The 15,374-nt window shown below is 37.1% G+C and overlaps 1 protein-coding gene across 2 annotated transcripts in view; it reads right to left on the minus strand.

Moving 5' to 3' along the window:
* CACNA2D1 (calcium voltage-gated channel auxiliary subunit alpha2delta 1) overlaps positions 1-15,374 on the minus strand; it is a 515,294-nt gene that overhangs the window by 124,361 nt on the left and 375,559 nt on the right. For both annotated transcript variants that reach the window (XM_060020340.1, XM_060020339.1), the window contains exons 8-9: positions 3,107-3,176; positions 484-534 (exon numbers count right to left, since the gene is read on the minus strand). In XM_060020340.1, the coding sequence (XP_059876323.1) occupies positions 484-534; positions 3,107-3,176 (121 nt within the window). The remainder of the gene's footprint in view (positions 1-483; positions 535-3,106; positions 3,177-15,374) is intronic.

Consider the following 15,374-nt stretch of genomic DNA (forward strand, 5'->3'; position numbering starts at 1 on the left):
TTGTATTTCAGCATTGCCCTTGAGAAAGGCCTAGTATTGACATTCAATATATGTAATATTTATCTATTGATATTTTGTGGTCAATCCCTAAAAGATATCTGAATCATTAATAACTAAGTGCCAACTAATTATTCTACTTTTTATGGAAGCAGAAACAGCTTGGATTTAGCAACCATGTACTTTAATATTGTTTAAAATATAAAGCAAAAAACTGGAAGCAAATCAATAATTTTTCAAAAAGTTCAGATTTAGAACCAAGCCATAATTTTCAATTTTGACATAGATTCCTCTCATTTTCAATAAGAGAATTTTTGTTTGTTTTGTTACTGCCTTAATTTGATTTCTTTGTCTGGATATAAAAGCCATCATAATTATTCCTTGTCTTTTTTTCAACCTATTTTCTAGTCCCAACCTACTACTGTTATCTAAAACTCCTCCCACTATTCTCAGTATATGAAAATTACGTAATATTTAACTACTCACACGTCAACCAGAATAAGCATGTCTTTAGGAGATGCGGCTCCTTGGATGTACCTGTAACAAATATCATACGAATAAGTTTTTCTCTTGTAAAATATCAAGCATTGATATTTGTTGAACTGCTACTTACTAATCTCTGAGATATTTTCCAAGCAAGGCCCTACTTCCATTCTATCTAGGTAGACGATGCTCTTTTATTCACAATTCTGTAACATCAACTTTAGAAAAGCTACATTTAACATAAAAGAAATGTCAGAGGCATAATACATAAGGTATGTTTTACAGATATTTATAACAAAGGAATAAGAGATGTGCTTTGATACTAGGAGCAAAAGAAATTAACATCTGGAAGAACATTTCCCTAAAAAAAAAAAAACACGTTATCCTAAATTCCATTTTGCTGACCACAGGTTCTAAAACTCACTCTAAAGAATAATAATAGGGCTTCCCTGCTGGCGCAGTGGTTAAGAATCTGCCTGCCGATGCAGGGGACATGGGTTTGAACCCTGGTCCGGGAAGATCCCACATGCCACGGAGCAACTAAGCCCGTGCACCACAACTACTGAGCCTGCGCTCTAGAGCCCACGAGCCACAACTGCTGAGCCCACTTGCCACAACTACTGAAGCCCTCACACCTAGAGCCTGTGCTCTGCAATAAGAGAAGCCACCACAATGAGAGGCCCGCGCACCGCAACGAACAGTAGCCCCCGCTCACCACAACTAGAGAAAGCCCGTGAGCAGCAACAAAGACCCAATGCAGCCAAAACTAACTAACTAAATAAATACATAAATAAAGAATAATAATAATAAAAACAAATAATAAGATTGTATCATATATTTAAACACACACAAAAAAACCCAGCAAAAATAGATGAGTGGTCTAATCTGACAAAGGGACAATAAAGACTGACAAAGGGACAATAAAGTAATTAAAAACAATATATAATGTTACTTCCAAGAGTTTCAAGTAGTGGTTCTCAGACTTTATAGTATCTTAAAAATCACCTGGAGAGCCAGTTCAAAATGCTGATTTCCACACTCAACCCCAGCCCTACAGATTCAGAATCTCTGCACGTGAAGAGACTCAAGGAGAATAGTTCAGCCACTGTAGAGATAAACTTAACTACAGGTGAATGATCCCGAAAACTCATGTTGCCTGGCCACAGGCTGATGGGAAGTGGGGACCTGCCTTCCCCAACAAAAAGAGCTGCATCTGAACTCAGTGTTCTACTTATTGTCCAAGATTCTAAATCTAACTTCTCAGAAGCCTGCCAGATAACCTGCCAATAAGTTTTCAGGCAACATTCAGCACAATTAGTAACTATTCAGCACTATATGTTCATGAAACAGAGTTTACAGCTTGCACTCAAGTTTGTTTTTCTATTAGAAGGTAAAATGGCAGGGTTGCTGGGATATTCCAGTGGATATTCCAGTGGAAGGCAAATCTAGTTCATGTCTAGCATCTTGACAAATGGTCCTGACATGCCTCTCCATGAGGAAGACGGAGGACAGGATATCGTCTGCCTCTTCTAGTTGGGACCTAGTTTCTAAGTTTCCGCCGAAACAACTGGTTCCTGAACCCAAATCATGTGATGTCATAGGCTTTGCCTCCACTCAACAACCCATGGCTCCAAAGCCACTAACTTTGAGAGAGAAATATTATCAAGAATAATATGTGGATTAATAATACCTGGTACTATTATACATGGTTGGTGTTTATGTAAATTGCTACTGGGACGTTTAATAGGGCATTTTAAAAGCCTTAAATACGTTTCTTTGAATCAACTACTATGTCTCTTACAATTTGTCTGAACCCTAGTAAAAAGTCAGAAATAACCTAAATGTCCAATAATAGGGGATTTTTAAAATAAGTTACCATCTGGTCATTCTTTTAAAATGATGGTACTGTGTCTCTTATGAAAAGATATTGATATGAAAGAGTAGGTTACAAAGCACTATATTATATAACATGTGAACTCATTAAAAAATATAGAACCACACGATTAAACACATTCAAAAACTGAATTAAAATGCACGAGTTTAATAATTGTTTCCCAGTGAGTGTAATTATGATGTATTTGGTATTTTTTGATTCATATGTTAGGAAAATGAGTTTATTTAGTAGTAAGGAACAAGTAAACTTTTTTTTTTGAAAAATGAAACATAAGCTATATGACTATAACTAGGGGCAGCTCTTACCTTGGGGCTAGTTCTCATTAGTTCACCACCAGAGGCAAACTATATTCTACTCTATCTAGATGTTGATTATTAGAGCCCTACTCCAAGCAAACTGGGAGACTTTCAATAGAAATCCCCACCAGTTAAAAGAGATTTAGAAATGACATTGACTATAAAACTTAAAACCATTTGAAATGCATTTGATGATTCATTTCAACAACTTCATTATCACTGCCCATTGAACTCACCATCTTCATTTAGCTTTAACTGTTTTAAAGTATAAATGTATAAAAAATTCAAATGTATAAAAGGGAAAAAAGAGGTTTTGAAATAATCAGACAATATTCATCCTAATAATGGAAAGATCCCTTGCAACTTTTTAACAAACAAAAAAAAGAAACCTTATTTTGTCTTTTTCATCTTTTCATGGCTACCCCAAAATTCTTACCATGGTCTCCTGCGTACATCGTAAAGGTCAATCTTGTTTGGAGTTCTACTGTTATCAACCCATGGAGAAGCTTAAAAAAAGAGAGAGAGAGAGAAAGTGATTGAGAGACAGCAAGAGAGTGAGAGAGCGAGAGAGAGAATTTAAACTTCAAATAGAGAAGTTAAATCAAACTATTGGGTTGGCCAAAAAGTGCCTTTGGTTTTTAGGTAAAAATAAAAGACAGATTTTTCATTTTCACCAAGAACTTTGTTGAAAAACGTATTCACCTTTTTGTTCTACTACTTTCTGCTATTTTTCAGGCAACTTCATAATTTCATTTCCCCAAAATTTTTTATCTTTTTGAGCAAAGAACAGTTCCAGGTGCCTTTTACAGTCTTCCAGGGAATCGAAATTTTTCCCATTAAGAGAATTTTTTAAAGACTGAAATAAATGGAAATCCGAAGGTATGATGTCTGGTGAATACGGCGGATGAATCAGAACTTCCCAGCCAAGCTGTAACAGTTTTTGCCTGGTCATCAGAGAAACATGTGGTCTTGCATTATCCTGATGGAAGATTATGTGTTTTCTGTTGACTGATTCTGGACGCTTTTTGTCGAGTGCTGCTTTCAGTTGGTCTAATTGGGAGCGGTACTTGTTGGAATTAATCGTTTGGTTTTCTGGAAGGAGCTCATAATAGAGGACTCCTTTCCAGTCCTACCATATACACAACATCACCTTCTTTCGATGAAGACTGGCCTTTGGTGTGGTTGGTGGTGGTTCATTTCATTTATCCCATGATCTGTTCCCATTCCACATTATTGTACAGTATCCACTTTTCATTGCCCGTCACAATTTGTTTTCATTACGTTTAAGCAGAGAATCGCATGCGGAAATATGGTCAAAAAGGTTTCTTTGCTTAACTTACGAGGAACCCAGACATCAAAGCGATGAACATAACCAAGCTGGTGCAAATGATTTTCAATGCTTATTTGGATATTTTGAGTATGTCGGCTATCTCCCACGTGTTATAATGTTGATTGTGCTCAATTAATGTCTCGATTTTATCGCTATCAACAACTGGTCTACCTGACCTTGGAGCATCCTCCAGCAAGAAATCTCCAGCACAAAACTTCGCAAACCACTTTCGACACGTTCGATCAGTCACAGCACCTTCTCCATACACTGCACAATTTTTTCTGCATTTCTGTTGCGTTTTTACCTTTCTTGAAATAATGAAGAAGATGCCAAAAATGTTGCTTTTTTTCCTTCCATCATCAGTATTAAAATGGCTACACAAAAGTTCACCAATTTTGATAAGTCTTTTTTAAATGCACGCTGATATGACAGCTGTCACATACTGTCTAACAAAATTGTTTCAAATGAAGTTAAAGACAACTAAGTGCTACTAGAGCCATCTTACAGAAAAAAACTGAACAGACCTTTTGGCTGACCCAATATTAGATTTTATCTAGGAAAGTAATAATTTTAAAAGTCACAAAGCACCAAGGACACATTCTGCTTATCCACAGTAATGTTAAAATGGGAGATACCATTTTTATGCCCTTAACCTTTTTCTTTTTTAAAATTTAAAACAACACAGCAATACAAAAGAAAGTTGTATAAGTCAATTTCTTTTTCATATTACTTCAGAAATAACTTGTTCACAATTGGGATTTTCTGGGTGACAATGAATATGTTTTACCAGGTGTCCAGAGGTTATACATTTTCTTTCTTCTCTACTAACAGAAAAATTTACCTTAAAAGAAAATTTATTTGCCACTAATGAAAACTGTACTTACAATTATTTGATCCTTATATTTTCATTCAATGCTACATTATCTTGGTCTACAAAAAGATTGTTTTTCTTGGATTGTTATCACATAATAGCATAATTTTTTAACCTTATTATTCCCATATTTGATAATGGCCAGCCCATTTGAAATTATCATTTAAAAGTTACATTATAATTAACATAACTGCACAAAAACTTTTCCTGATATTTATTTGAATGATCTGAAGTAATTCAAGTACAGATTCAAGAACCTTCTGTTAGGAGACTTCCCTGGTGGCACAGTGGTTAAGAATCTGCCTTCCAATGCAGGGGATGTGGGTTCGATCCCTGGTCAGGGAACTAGATCCCACTTGCATGCCCCAATTAAGAGTTTGCATGCCACAACTAAGGAGCCCACTAGCCACAACTAAGAAGCACACGTGCCGCAACTAAGAAGCCCGCCGGCCACAACTAAGGGGCAGACATGCCACAACTAAGGAGCACAGCCCACAAGCCGCGACTAAGGAGCCCAGCAGCTGCAATAAGGAGCACATGTGCCACAACTACAGTAGCCCATGAGCCACAACTAAGGAGCCTGCTTGCTGCAACTAAGACCTGGCACAACCAAAATAAATCTTAAAAATTAATAATAAACTTAAAAACAAAAGAATCTTCTGTTCGTTTCAGAGTCTTTATCATTTTGCAGTAAACAGAAAAATAGTACATCTAACTGTATTGCTTTTTAAATGCAATTAATTTACACTATTCTAATTAAATCTAAAATACTTTTGTAAAATACTTTACAAAGCTTTACACACACACACACACATACACACACACACACGCACCCCTTAGACCCAATGGAGAACAATAAATGCTGATGAACTGGATGATAATTTTATGCTGAAGTCCTCCTCTCCTTGAACACTTTTAAACATATGACTCTTTGGAAAATTCCTAATAATAATTCATATGACTTATGCCCTTCAATCTATTTTGCCATTTTATTTATTGAGAAATGATGAAAATTACATAGAACTTTTCTGAGAATCACGTTTATTAGCCAACTAAGATAATTCGGCCATTTAGGATATGTCAAAAACATATACTACTGAGCCTCTCCTTGACTGTGAATTTTCTTTCTTATTAGCAGCTATATTATAAAACAATTTATTCATTTTAAATGACTAATCACATTTATAAGAAACAGTTAAGTTTAAATATAGCACTCCCCCAACAACCATTTACTGATACAGTCAATGCAACTGAAATGGTAAATTTACTTTAATTCTTTCCATTTGCATTTGCAGAAACTTAGAGCCAGTGAGATAAAATGACTTTTTTTTTTTTTGTGGTAGCACTAGAATTAAGCTACAAGCATGCAGGCAGACATATCAGTTCACTTTCAACTATTATCTAGCTCCTCAAGATAGGGTCTTTGTAATAACTACATATTTAAATAACTTTTATTCTTCTTTTAGCATACTGTTATGCTGATTGTACATTTATTGCCTCAGCTCCGAATTCACCCATTTATCTTGTTCTATGAAAATATCTCTGGGTCCTTCAAATATTTTTCTTTTACCCACAAGCACAATCTTAAGCTTTGTCCGCAGATGAAGAAAGAAATACGCTGAATGAGAAAGTGGTTTTTGATTCCTGGTCTGGTTTGTTTGCTCAAACGCTCTGGCAGCAAATGTAGCTTTCCTGGTGTTTGGCTCCTGCAGTGCTTGAGTATTCTCCAGAGCTCGTGGGTAGCTTCTCCAGACCAAGGCTTCTGGAGAGCTCTCTGGTTCTCCAGCAGTACCCCTGGGTATTTTTGTAGTGGAGAGCCTCTGATGAGACACCAGGAACCTTTTAGAGGGTGAACTTCCAGCAAGTCCTACCAGTGTGACACTGTAGTACCTTCTCTGACATTTGGCGGATCACGACCATGTCCTCTGTAAAAAGATCTGCATCTCAATCCAGGGGCACTGGGGGACCAAAGTCTCTTCCTTGGGCTATTTCTGCCCTATGGGTGGTAGTTATTATATTAAATTATATAATATTTCACCTGCTAGTCCAATATTATTTAGAGTTCTCTATACTTCTAGCCAATCCCTCCTTAATCCCTGATGTAGTTAATAATTCTTTATTAAAAAATTAACTTTTAGGACTTCCCTGGTGGCGTAGTGGTTAAGAATCCACCTGCCAATGCAGGGGACATGGGTTCGATCCCTGGTCCGGTAAGATTCCACATGCCATGGAGCAACTAAGCCCGTGAGCCACAACTACTGAGCCCGTGAGCCATAACTAGTGAAGCCCACACGCCTAGAGCCCGTGCTCCGCAACAAGAGAAGCCACCGCAGTGAGAAGCCTGCGCATCACAACGAAGAGTAGCTCCCGCTTGCCGCAATGAGAGAAAGCCTGCGCACAGAAACGAAGACCCAACACAGCCAAAAATAAATAATTTAATTAAAAAAAAATAAAATTATCCTTAAAAAAAAATTAACTTTTCCTGTTCAAGACATTGTGTTATCTCTCTCCTGACTGGACTCAGTTGAGTTTTGATGAGTTGAGAAGTGAGATTAATCACCGCCGCCAATATAATAGTTGCCATCATGAGTTGAAAGTGGTCAAAAAATTGGAATTTGAAAGTCACGCTTAAATTAGATTTCTGAATTTTTTGCAGAGCACATTCACCTAGGATCTGTTTTCAGTATAACTGCTAATTGAAATGAACTGTGATATATATTACTATGTTCTATAAAATTTATTTCTTTAAAGACAGAAAAAAGGGCTATAATTTACAGTAGGAGCCAGACCATTACATTTTAACATGTTTTATAATCTTAGATGGTTTCTATTTAAAAATATTAATAATGTTCCCTTAGAAGTCTGCTGAGACATTTACTATTAGGAAATATCCCTCGGTTACATTAAATTATTTATATTATTTTAAAATTAAATAATGTAGTTTCTTCTGTGATATTACTAATTAGTTTGTTGTAAAATCCCACTGTGGTACTTACATGGTACATTATATATATAGGCTCAGAAATATGGAAGGTCAAAAAGTAAAAACAGATAATAACCATACACTGCAATTCCCTGAAATAATCAGTTTCATAATGAGGTACAATAAAGGCTCCATGGAAGGAAATCGGAGCTTCTACAAGTCCCTGTAAAAAGTGAAATGTCACTCATTTTAAATGTCCCTTTTGCTTTCCAGTAAGATTTTGGAATGACAGGAGAAAGGAGTGGAAATGACAGCCTACAATGTGGGCATCTCATTTCTGAATGCCATCATTAATGGTGATAATGATCATTTATGCTTTTTTTTCCTGACAAAAAATGAACTGTGGGTGTATCTGACTAAATCTATCTGATGACATTTCTACTTCACATGACATTTAGGGTGTGCTATGTCAGTATCAAACCACTGAGTTAAAAAAGGTGTTTACCTGTACGTTAACTTAGGATGCTGAAATATTCTTGAGAAAGTATGCAGATTGTAGAGGCATTTTCTAGTTAATATGGTCTAAAAAGAATAGAGTATCAATTTTTAAAATTTCTGCTAGGAGACAATAAAGTACAAAATGATGAATTGAGGGCTGATTCCCTTGGTAGAAACACTATTTCAAATGACATCTAATTGCATTTCCAATTAACTTAAAATGCATTTTCTAATTCTAAAAGACTTCAATTTTTAGTCTCATGGAAAGACAAAAAAAGTAAATTTCACATACTCAAAAATGCCTATAAAAACCAACCCTGTTTCTCCTGCCTGGATCTAATTTATGTTATGTGAATCATTTTTTTTTAGGCTTGTCTCAATCATCTCCTATGAAGTATTAGTCATGGTTCTGAATTGCTAGCCAAGATAATGAATTTGGACTGTTCTTCTAAGGAAAAATTAATTCAATAAATGTGTACTGCACAGCTCACAAAATTTCCTGGAATCTGAGTGTTGCTGAGCAACTACTACCGTCTCAGTATGGATTCTACACAGTCCCTAATTTATTTGCATCATGGCTCCCCCATCAAGGGTCAGGTACATAACAGAGTGAGGGTTATGTACACGTTATCAAGGTGTCAGTGCCTCTTGGAAAGCAAATAGCTGTCCTCTTCAGATTTTGAGGCAGCAGATAGGCTCTGCTCCCCAATAAAACTTTTAACCTGGGAAACCCTAAACATAGAAAGAGAATTCTGTATTAGCTATGGTAACACAAAGTGACTTGAGCAATCTCAAATCTTCTGTTTCTGCACAGTAAAGATTATTTGTCTCATCGAGCAGATTAAGTTAGATACTACTAGTCACAAGGCATAGATTCTGCTCCAAACAGGTATTCAGAGACCTGTAGCTGGTGCAGCTTTTGCATTCTTCAATGCTTGGTTTCCAAGGTCACCTAGGACAGTGACATGCAGCTGACAGAGGGAGGCAGGAAGTTCCAAGGAGAAGGAACAACCAAGTCCTAACAACCTCAGATTTGAAGTGACACATATTTCACTTTCACTCATATTCTGCTGGTAAGAACTAGTCACATGGTCCTACACAGATGCAAGAGTGGTCCTGGCTAGGCAGTCATGCCCAAAAGCAAAACATTAGGCTGGAACGGGAGGACAGAACTTTCGTAGACAGCCAGCAGCCTCTGCCACAGGTACAAATAGACAATGTAAAGATGAATAATGTCCACTACTATGATAACATCAAATGTTCTGTTCTCAGCAATGCTGTCAAGTAAGCCACCTTTAAGATGAGAGAGATAAGAAAGGGCTAAATACAGAACCCAGTAAATGTATAGCACGTTGAGCTTAAGAATGACTTCTAGACTAAATCCTAGGGCTGGGGTTGCTTGCACAAGAAATTTGCTAGAAGAAAAAAATTGGAAGCCAACCACGTGTTGTCACTGATATTTGTGTTACCAAAGAAAGCACAAACCTAGTCTGCAGAAATCCTGCAACTGTTGTGAACCCTAAAGCAGTTTTTGAGCTCTAAACCTGCACCAGAAACAGCAAGGTATGAAAGCTGTTTAACCCCAAGCACGCCCCTTCACATGTGCTTGAAAGGGTTACAGACAAGAGAGTTGCAACCACAGAACACTACCGGGAACAGTCAGATGGGCTAACCAAGAAACTTTATGCAGGAGTAGGAGGTCTTTATATTTCCTTGCCTGGAGGATTATGATACATATCATGGACCAGTGATTGCTCTCTTTTTCCCACTCAGTTTTTCCACATGGAAGTTTTTATTGTCATCCAGAAGACAGCACCATTGCCTATTAGATATCTGGTCAGTGATGGGAATAGGGCAGAGAAAGTAACGGGTATTCTGCTGCGTTGTTAGGTAGCCAAATTAGGAAAAGTCATATCCACATGATGGAGAGAATTGCATGTGACCTGGAGATCCTGACTTTTGAGCTGAAGGTACCAACTTGTTGGGACTTTGGAACATTTCCTGTGGAAAGGAAGTGAGTATGTTCTATGTATGGGAAAGTGTGCACAGATACTTACACTCCCAGAGGAACAGACTGTGACAGGCCTTCAAAATACACTTTTGTTTTTCCTTCTGGTAAAAGTAACCCTAAAGTTTTAGTTGGCTGCCCACAAGAAACTGTACTTCTCAGTCTCTTTTGCCAAGGTGGGGTCTTGTGATAAAATTTTAGTCAATAGCATGTGAGCAGAAATGACACATGTACAATTTGGGGGTCATGCTTCTTGCCTTCCAGTTTTTTCCCCTTTACTTTTGGCCTCAACTGTGGATATAGTAGTATTGATCCAGTTTTGATCCTACAGATGAGGGCAACAACCTAAGGAATGGCAGATAGATGGAACCCTCAGTCTCTGGAAACCTCATGGACCAGACTTACCCCAACCAACTGATTTACCTACTAAGTAGGAGTTCCACCTGAGAGAAATATTTATAATCTCTGTTGTGCTAGCTATTGTGTATGGAACTGAATTAATAGCCTGATACAGGTCAGAACTGTACCCAGTGACATAGACCCGAGTCAAGTTTTAAAGCTCGGAGAAAGTGCAAGAGGCAAAAGCTTCATGGAATGCTTGAAATCTATTTCACTATTTTTTCTTATATTGTCTTCTTAGGAGAGGATTATTTTGGCCTTAGGAAACTGCTTATTGCTATATAATATTTGTATTGCTAGAATCTAGGCAGTTGTGATGACTGTCTTATCTTTCATGGATCAATGATGAATTTCAGGGTACACATATGTTTCTGAACAGTAACTGGTCCCCAAACAATAACCATTCCCAGATCAGGTTTTCAAATCCTGAACAACTGAAGCTTTACAGCGTAGAACCACCAGTGGGATCCACAGGCTGAAGGCAGTCATTCCAGTTGGGTAAATGCTAGTAAGAAGAGCCTATTCCCTTGTCCCTTCAAAATTTTCTTCTCTGACTGGAAATAACCTAGTGTAGCACTTAAGAGATAAGTTTTAGAGCTAGTCTACCTAGATTTTCATTGGATAAATTACTTAACCTTTTCCAGTAAAAGGGGGGTAACAGTTTCCACCTCCAAGGGTTATAGTTAAGATTCAATTATTTATACACGTAAACATTTAGAACTAGTGGTGGCACAATAATAAGTACTCCATACGTGGATATTTGAAAACAGCATCACTGAGTGACTGGAACTACTTATCATAGGTTGTAGATTTTTTAAAATAATAGATCACTATAAAATGTGCTTAGATTTTAACTACGTAAATGCATAGTCTTCTGACTAGGGCTTGGAACCTCATACCATTTTCCCATCCTACCCCCTCCCCATGATGCAGGCTGGTGTCACACAGTCAAAAAACTTCCTAGGAATCTAAAAACTGACTTCAAGAGGTTACCCCAGAAACCCCTGGAGAATACTGGCAGAAGGAAGAGGGCAGGATGGGAAAGGTGTATAGGCAGGGACACAGATAATGGTAACTCTGTTTCCTATCTGCATTTTTCCCCTTGTTTCATTTTATTTAGAAACTGATTCTCTGAAGTTCTACTGTGATAACTTGTTTTCAGCTCTGATATGATCCTGACTTGTTTATCTAGCTTAATTCAGCAAATCCCTATTCTTCACTATATGCAAGGCTCTGCCTTAGGTGCTACGGGGCACGCACACACACACATTAGATATAGATATAGATACAGGTATAGATATAGATTTATATACCTCTTTACCTGCAGTTACTTATATTGCCATGTTTTTTAAAAAAGAGCATATGAAAATAAATTCTGAAGGAAGAAAAAATTTGATAGCTATTGTAATCTAGATAAAAACCAAGTTCTCTGAGAGAACAAAATAAAGAAAGATTGCTTTTAGGAAAGCCTTCACATGTCTGTATTCTATTTTGAATGATGGATAAGATGCATATGACCAGAAATGGGGGTCTGGGATCAAAGCATATAGAGATAGGAAAAAGGGGGGGCAGGTTGTAGAAAATAAAATGAAATTGAGAGTTTAAAAAGGGGGAAAAAAGGCAATTTGGGGTACATGGTGAAGGTTTAACTGTACAGTAAGAGACAAAACTCAAAATGTAGGCTGGTTTAGAGTTTTTGGATGGCCTCAAGGCCACAGCAAGTGAGTCAAATGGAATTAAGTGAACAGTTCCAGACTGTTTAATTTTACTGGAGAAGTGATAATCTAAGTTAACTCCAGATAACTTTTTAATAAATTTATTAGATGTTTCTTTGCATTGTGTGTTAATGTCTTTATATTTTTTCTGTCTCATCTACCTGTGAGCTCCTCCAGAGCAAAATTCTCTCCTACTGGTATTTGAATCCTTAGGATACCTCAGTTTCTTCAGAAACAGCAGTTTTGCTTGTTCTTATCAGTTTCCTTCCTTCCAACTCACACTTGACTATATTGACATAATCAGATTCTTTTTAGATTTTAATACTGTTTCTGAACAATGAGACTTGAAGTTCAATGATATTGTTATATTGGCTTGAGAGCACCTTTGGTATCTCCACTGTAATATGTCCAGAACACTTCTCTAATTTATAGAAAAATAAGCATTGGAAACTCACATACAGATACACAGTATTAAAGCCAAGGATAAATGATCATAGTTTTAAAAATTAAAGTACTTATTACAAAGTGATTTTCTGGTAATTCTGTAGATGTCAGATAGACCAGGTAAAACATTTCCATTTAACAAGGGATATTTGTTTGTCAACAGAAGTAACAGATAACAAGGTCAAGTTGTGTGGTTAAGTGAAATATTCCATAAAGTAAATGGTACACAAAGACTTAATCATTTAGATGGTCCATATGTAGTTATTAGCTGTGGCTCAAAAATAAACTTGAACACATTAAGTTCTATGAAGTAAAAGATGAGAAGGATTTACTGGAAAATAATTGCAGATGTGTGCTACATAGAGAAAAATGTGAACTCCAACAGAGAAAAAGCTTTCTGTTTTTGCAAGCAAATAAATCCAGTTAGGTGATGATAATGACACATTTATAAAAACAAACAATGATTCTACAGGAACAAATTTCCTATTTTTATGTCAGTAAATCTTCTTAGATAATGGGGTAAGGATATATTTCTTAGAAATTTTATATTTGGTATATCTGAGAGAAGTACTTAAAAAGTCTGAATTTTTGACAAAAATGTTTTTAATTTTTCTTAATAAAATATACTGAACATAAAATGAATTACATATCAAAGATGGTTCTATACATCTAAAAATGGACAGCATAAGGTACACAAATTTAGCAATATATCAAAGAAAAAGGAACAGAATGAGATATTTTAGAAGTTACAAAGAGCTAAAGCTTTTAAACTAAACTTATTCACATATTTTATATACAGTGTTATCCCCCATCAAATTAAGAGCACCTTCCATTTTCATATTAGCATCCTACTTAACTGCTCTCACCTATGAAATCATTTCATCAGTTTAACTGTGACTGGATCCATAGTTGATTGCAAAGTTAGCAACTCTGCAACCCTTACATGAGAAAAATAAGACAGACTCAGGTAAGAGATGAGGTTATGTAAAAGGAAACAAAAATAAGGCTACCTCTGTAAATCAGCATCATGTGAGAATTTCAAAATAATACATTAATTTGTATATATATAAGATGTGTCCCTCAGACAACACAACTTATTGATGGTATAGAAAAGCAAATCATGGAATTCAGAATATAAACCTTGTGCTTGGGTGTAAATAGAATTATTGTGGACTCTCCTGTCAATACATCAAATTTTACTATTCTAAGTCAAACTCATCATTTTAGTCCCCAAATAAAAATATTTCTGATATTTTATTTCAGTAAGCATTCTCATATCCAAATTAAAAATTAGTCATCTTGGGCTTCCCTGGTGGCGCAGTGGTTGAGCGTCCGCCTGCCGATGCAGGGGACGCGGGTTCGTGCCCCGGTCCGGGAAGATCCCACATGCCGCGGAGCGGCTAAGCCCGTGAGCCATGGCCGCTGAGCCTGCGCGTCCGGAGCCTGTGCTCCGCAACAGGAGAGACCACAACAGTGAGAGGCCCGCGTACCGCAAAAAAAAAAAAAAAAAAAAAAAATTAGTCATCTTAGGGCTTCCCTGGTGGCGCAGTGGTTGGGGGTCCGCCTGCCGAGGCAGGGGACACGGGTTCGTGCCCTGGTCCGGGAGGATCCCACATGCCGCAGAGCGGCTGGGCCCATGAGCCATGGCCGTTGAGCCTGCGCGTCCGGAGCCTGTGCTCCGCAACAGGAGAGGCCACAACAGTGAGAGGCCCACGTACCGCAAAAAAAAAAAAAAAAAAAAAAATTAGTCATCTTAACTTATATCCTATGTCTGTCACTAAATTCATGTATTCATTTTTATGTTTTTCTCATTTTATCTTTTTTTATTGAGCTATAATTCAGATATAACATTCTGTAAGTTTAAGGTGTACAATGTGTTGATTTGATACACTTTTATGAGGGCTAAGTCAGACAGAAAGACAAATACTGTACGACATCACTTATTGGTAGAATCTAAAAAAGCCAAAACTCACAGAAAGAGTAGAGGAACCATGCCAGAGATTTTTTGTCTCCCAATATCTCTTCTCTCCTTCCTCCTTGGTATAGCTTGTGCTTTTCAGCTGTGTACGTGGCGCCTTGAAGCTAACTGTGACCATGAGACCACTAAACTCTGGCCAATGTCACGTGAAAGGTTTTGTATGACTTCCAGAAAGTGCCTTAAAAAGGGAGGGAATACCACTCTTAGTCCCTTAAGAAAAAACACAAGCAACAGTGGTGGACACTGCAGCAGACAATTTACTGAGAGGATGACAGAGAAATGATAGGAGTTGTCAACCCCTTATATGTGAAGCTTCCTTATCAATCCTGGTCTCTGTAACTGATATTCTTTGACTTGAGTGAGAAACAAACCTCCATAGTGTTGAAATCACCATTGTTCTGGCTTTTCTTTAACTGGTAGCTAATACTAGTCCTAACTGACACACTGGACTTTAATCATTATTAGCATAAAAAAACCAATAAAGTAATCATTTCAACATAAAGTGTATTTATACAGCAATCAACAAATGTAGTTAAAC

This window comes from Delphinus delphis, chromosome 9 (assembly GCF_949987515.2).
Source record: "Delphinus delphis chromosome 9, mDelDel1.2, whole genome shotgun sequence".
Taxonomy (NCBI): domain Eukaryota; kingdom Metazoa; phylum Chordata; class Mammalia; order Artiodactyla; family Delphinidae; genus Delphinus; species Delphinus delphis.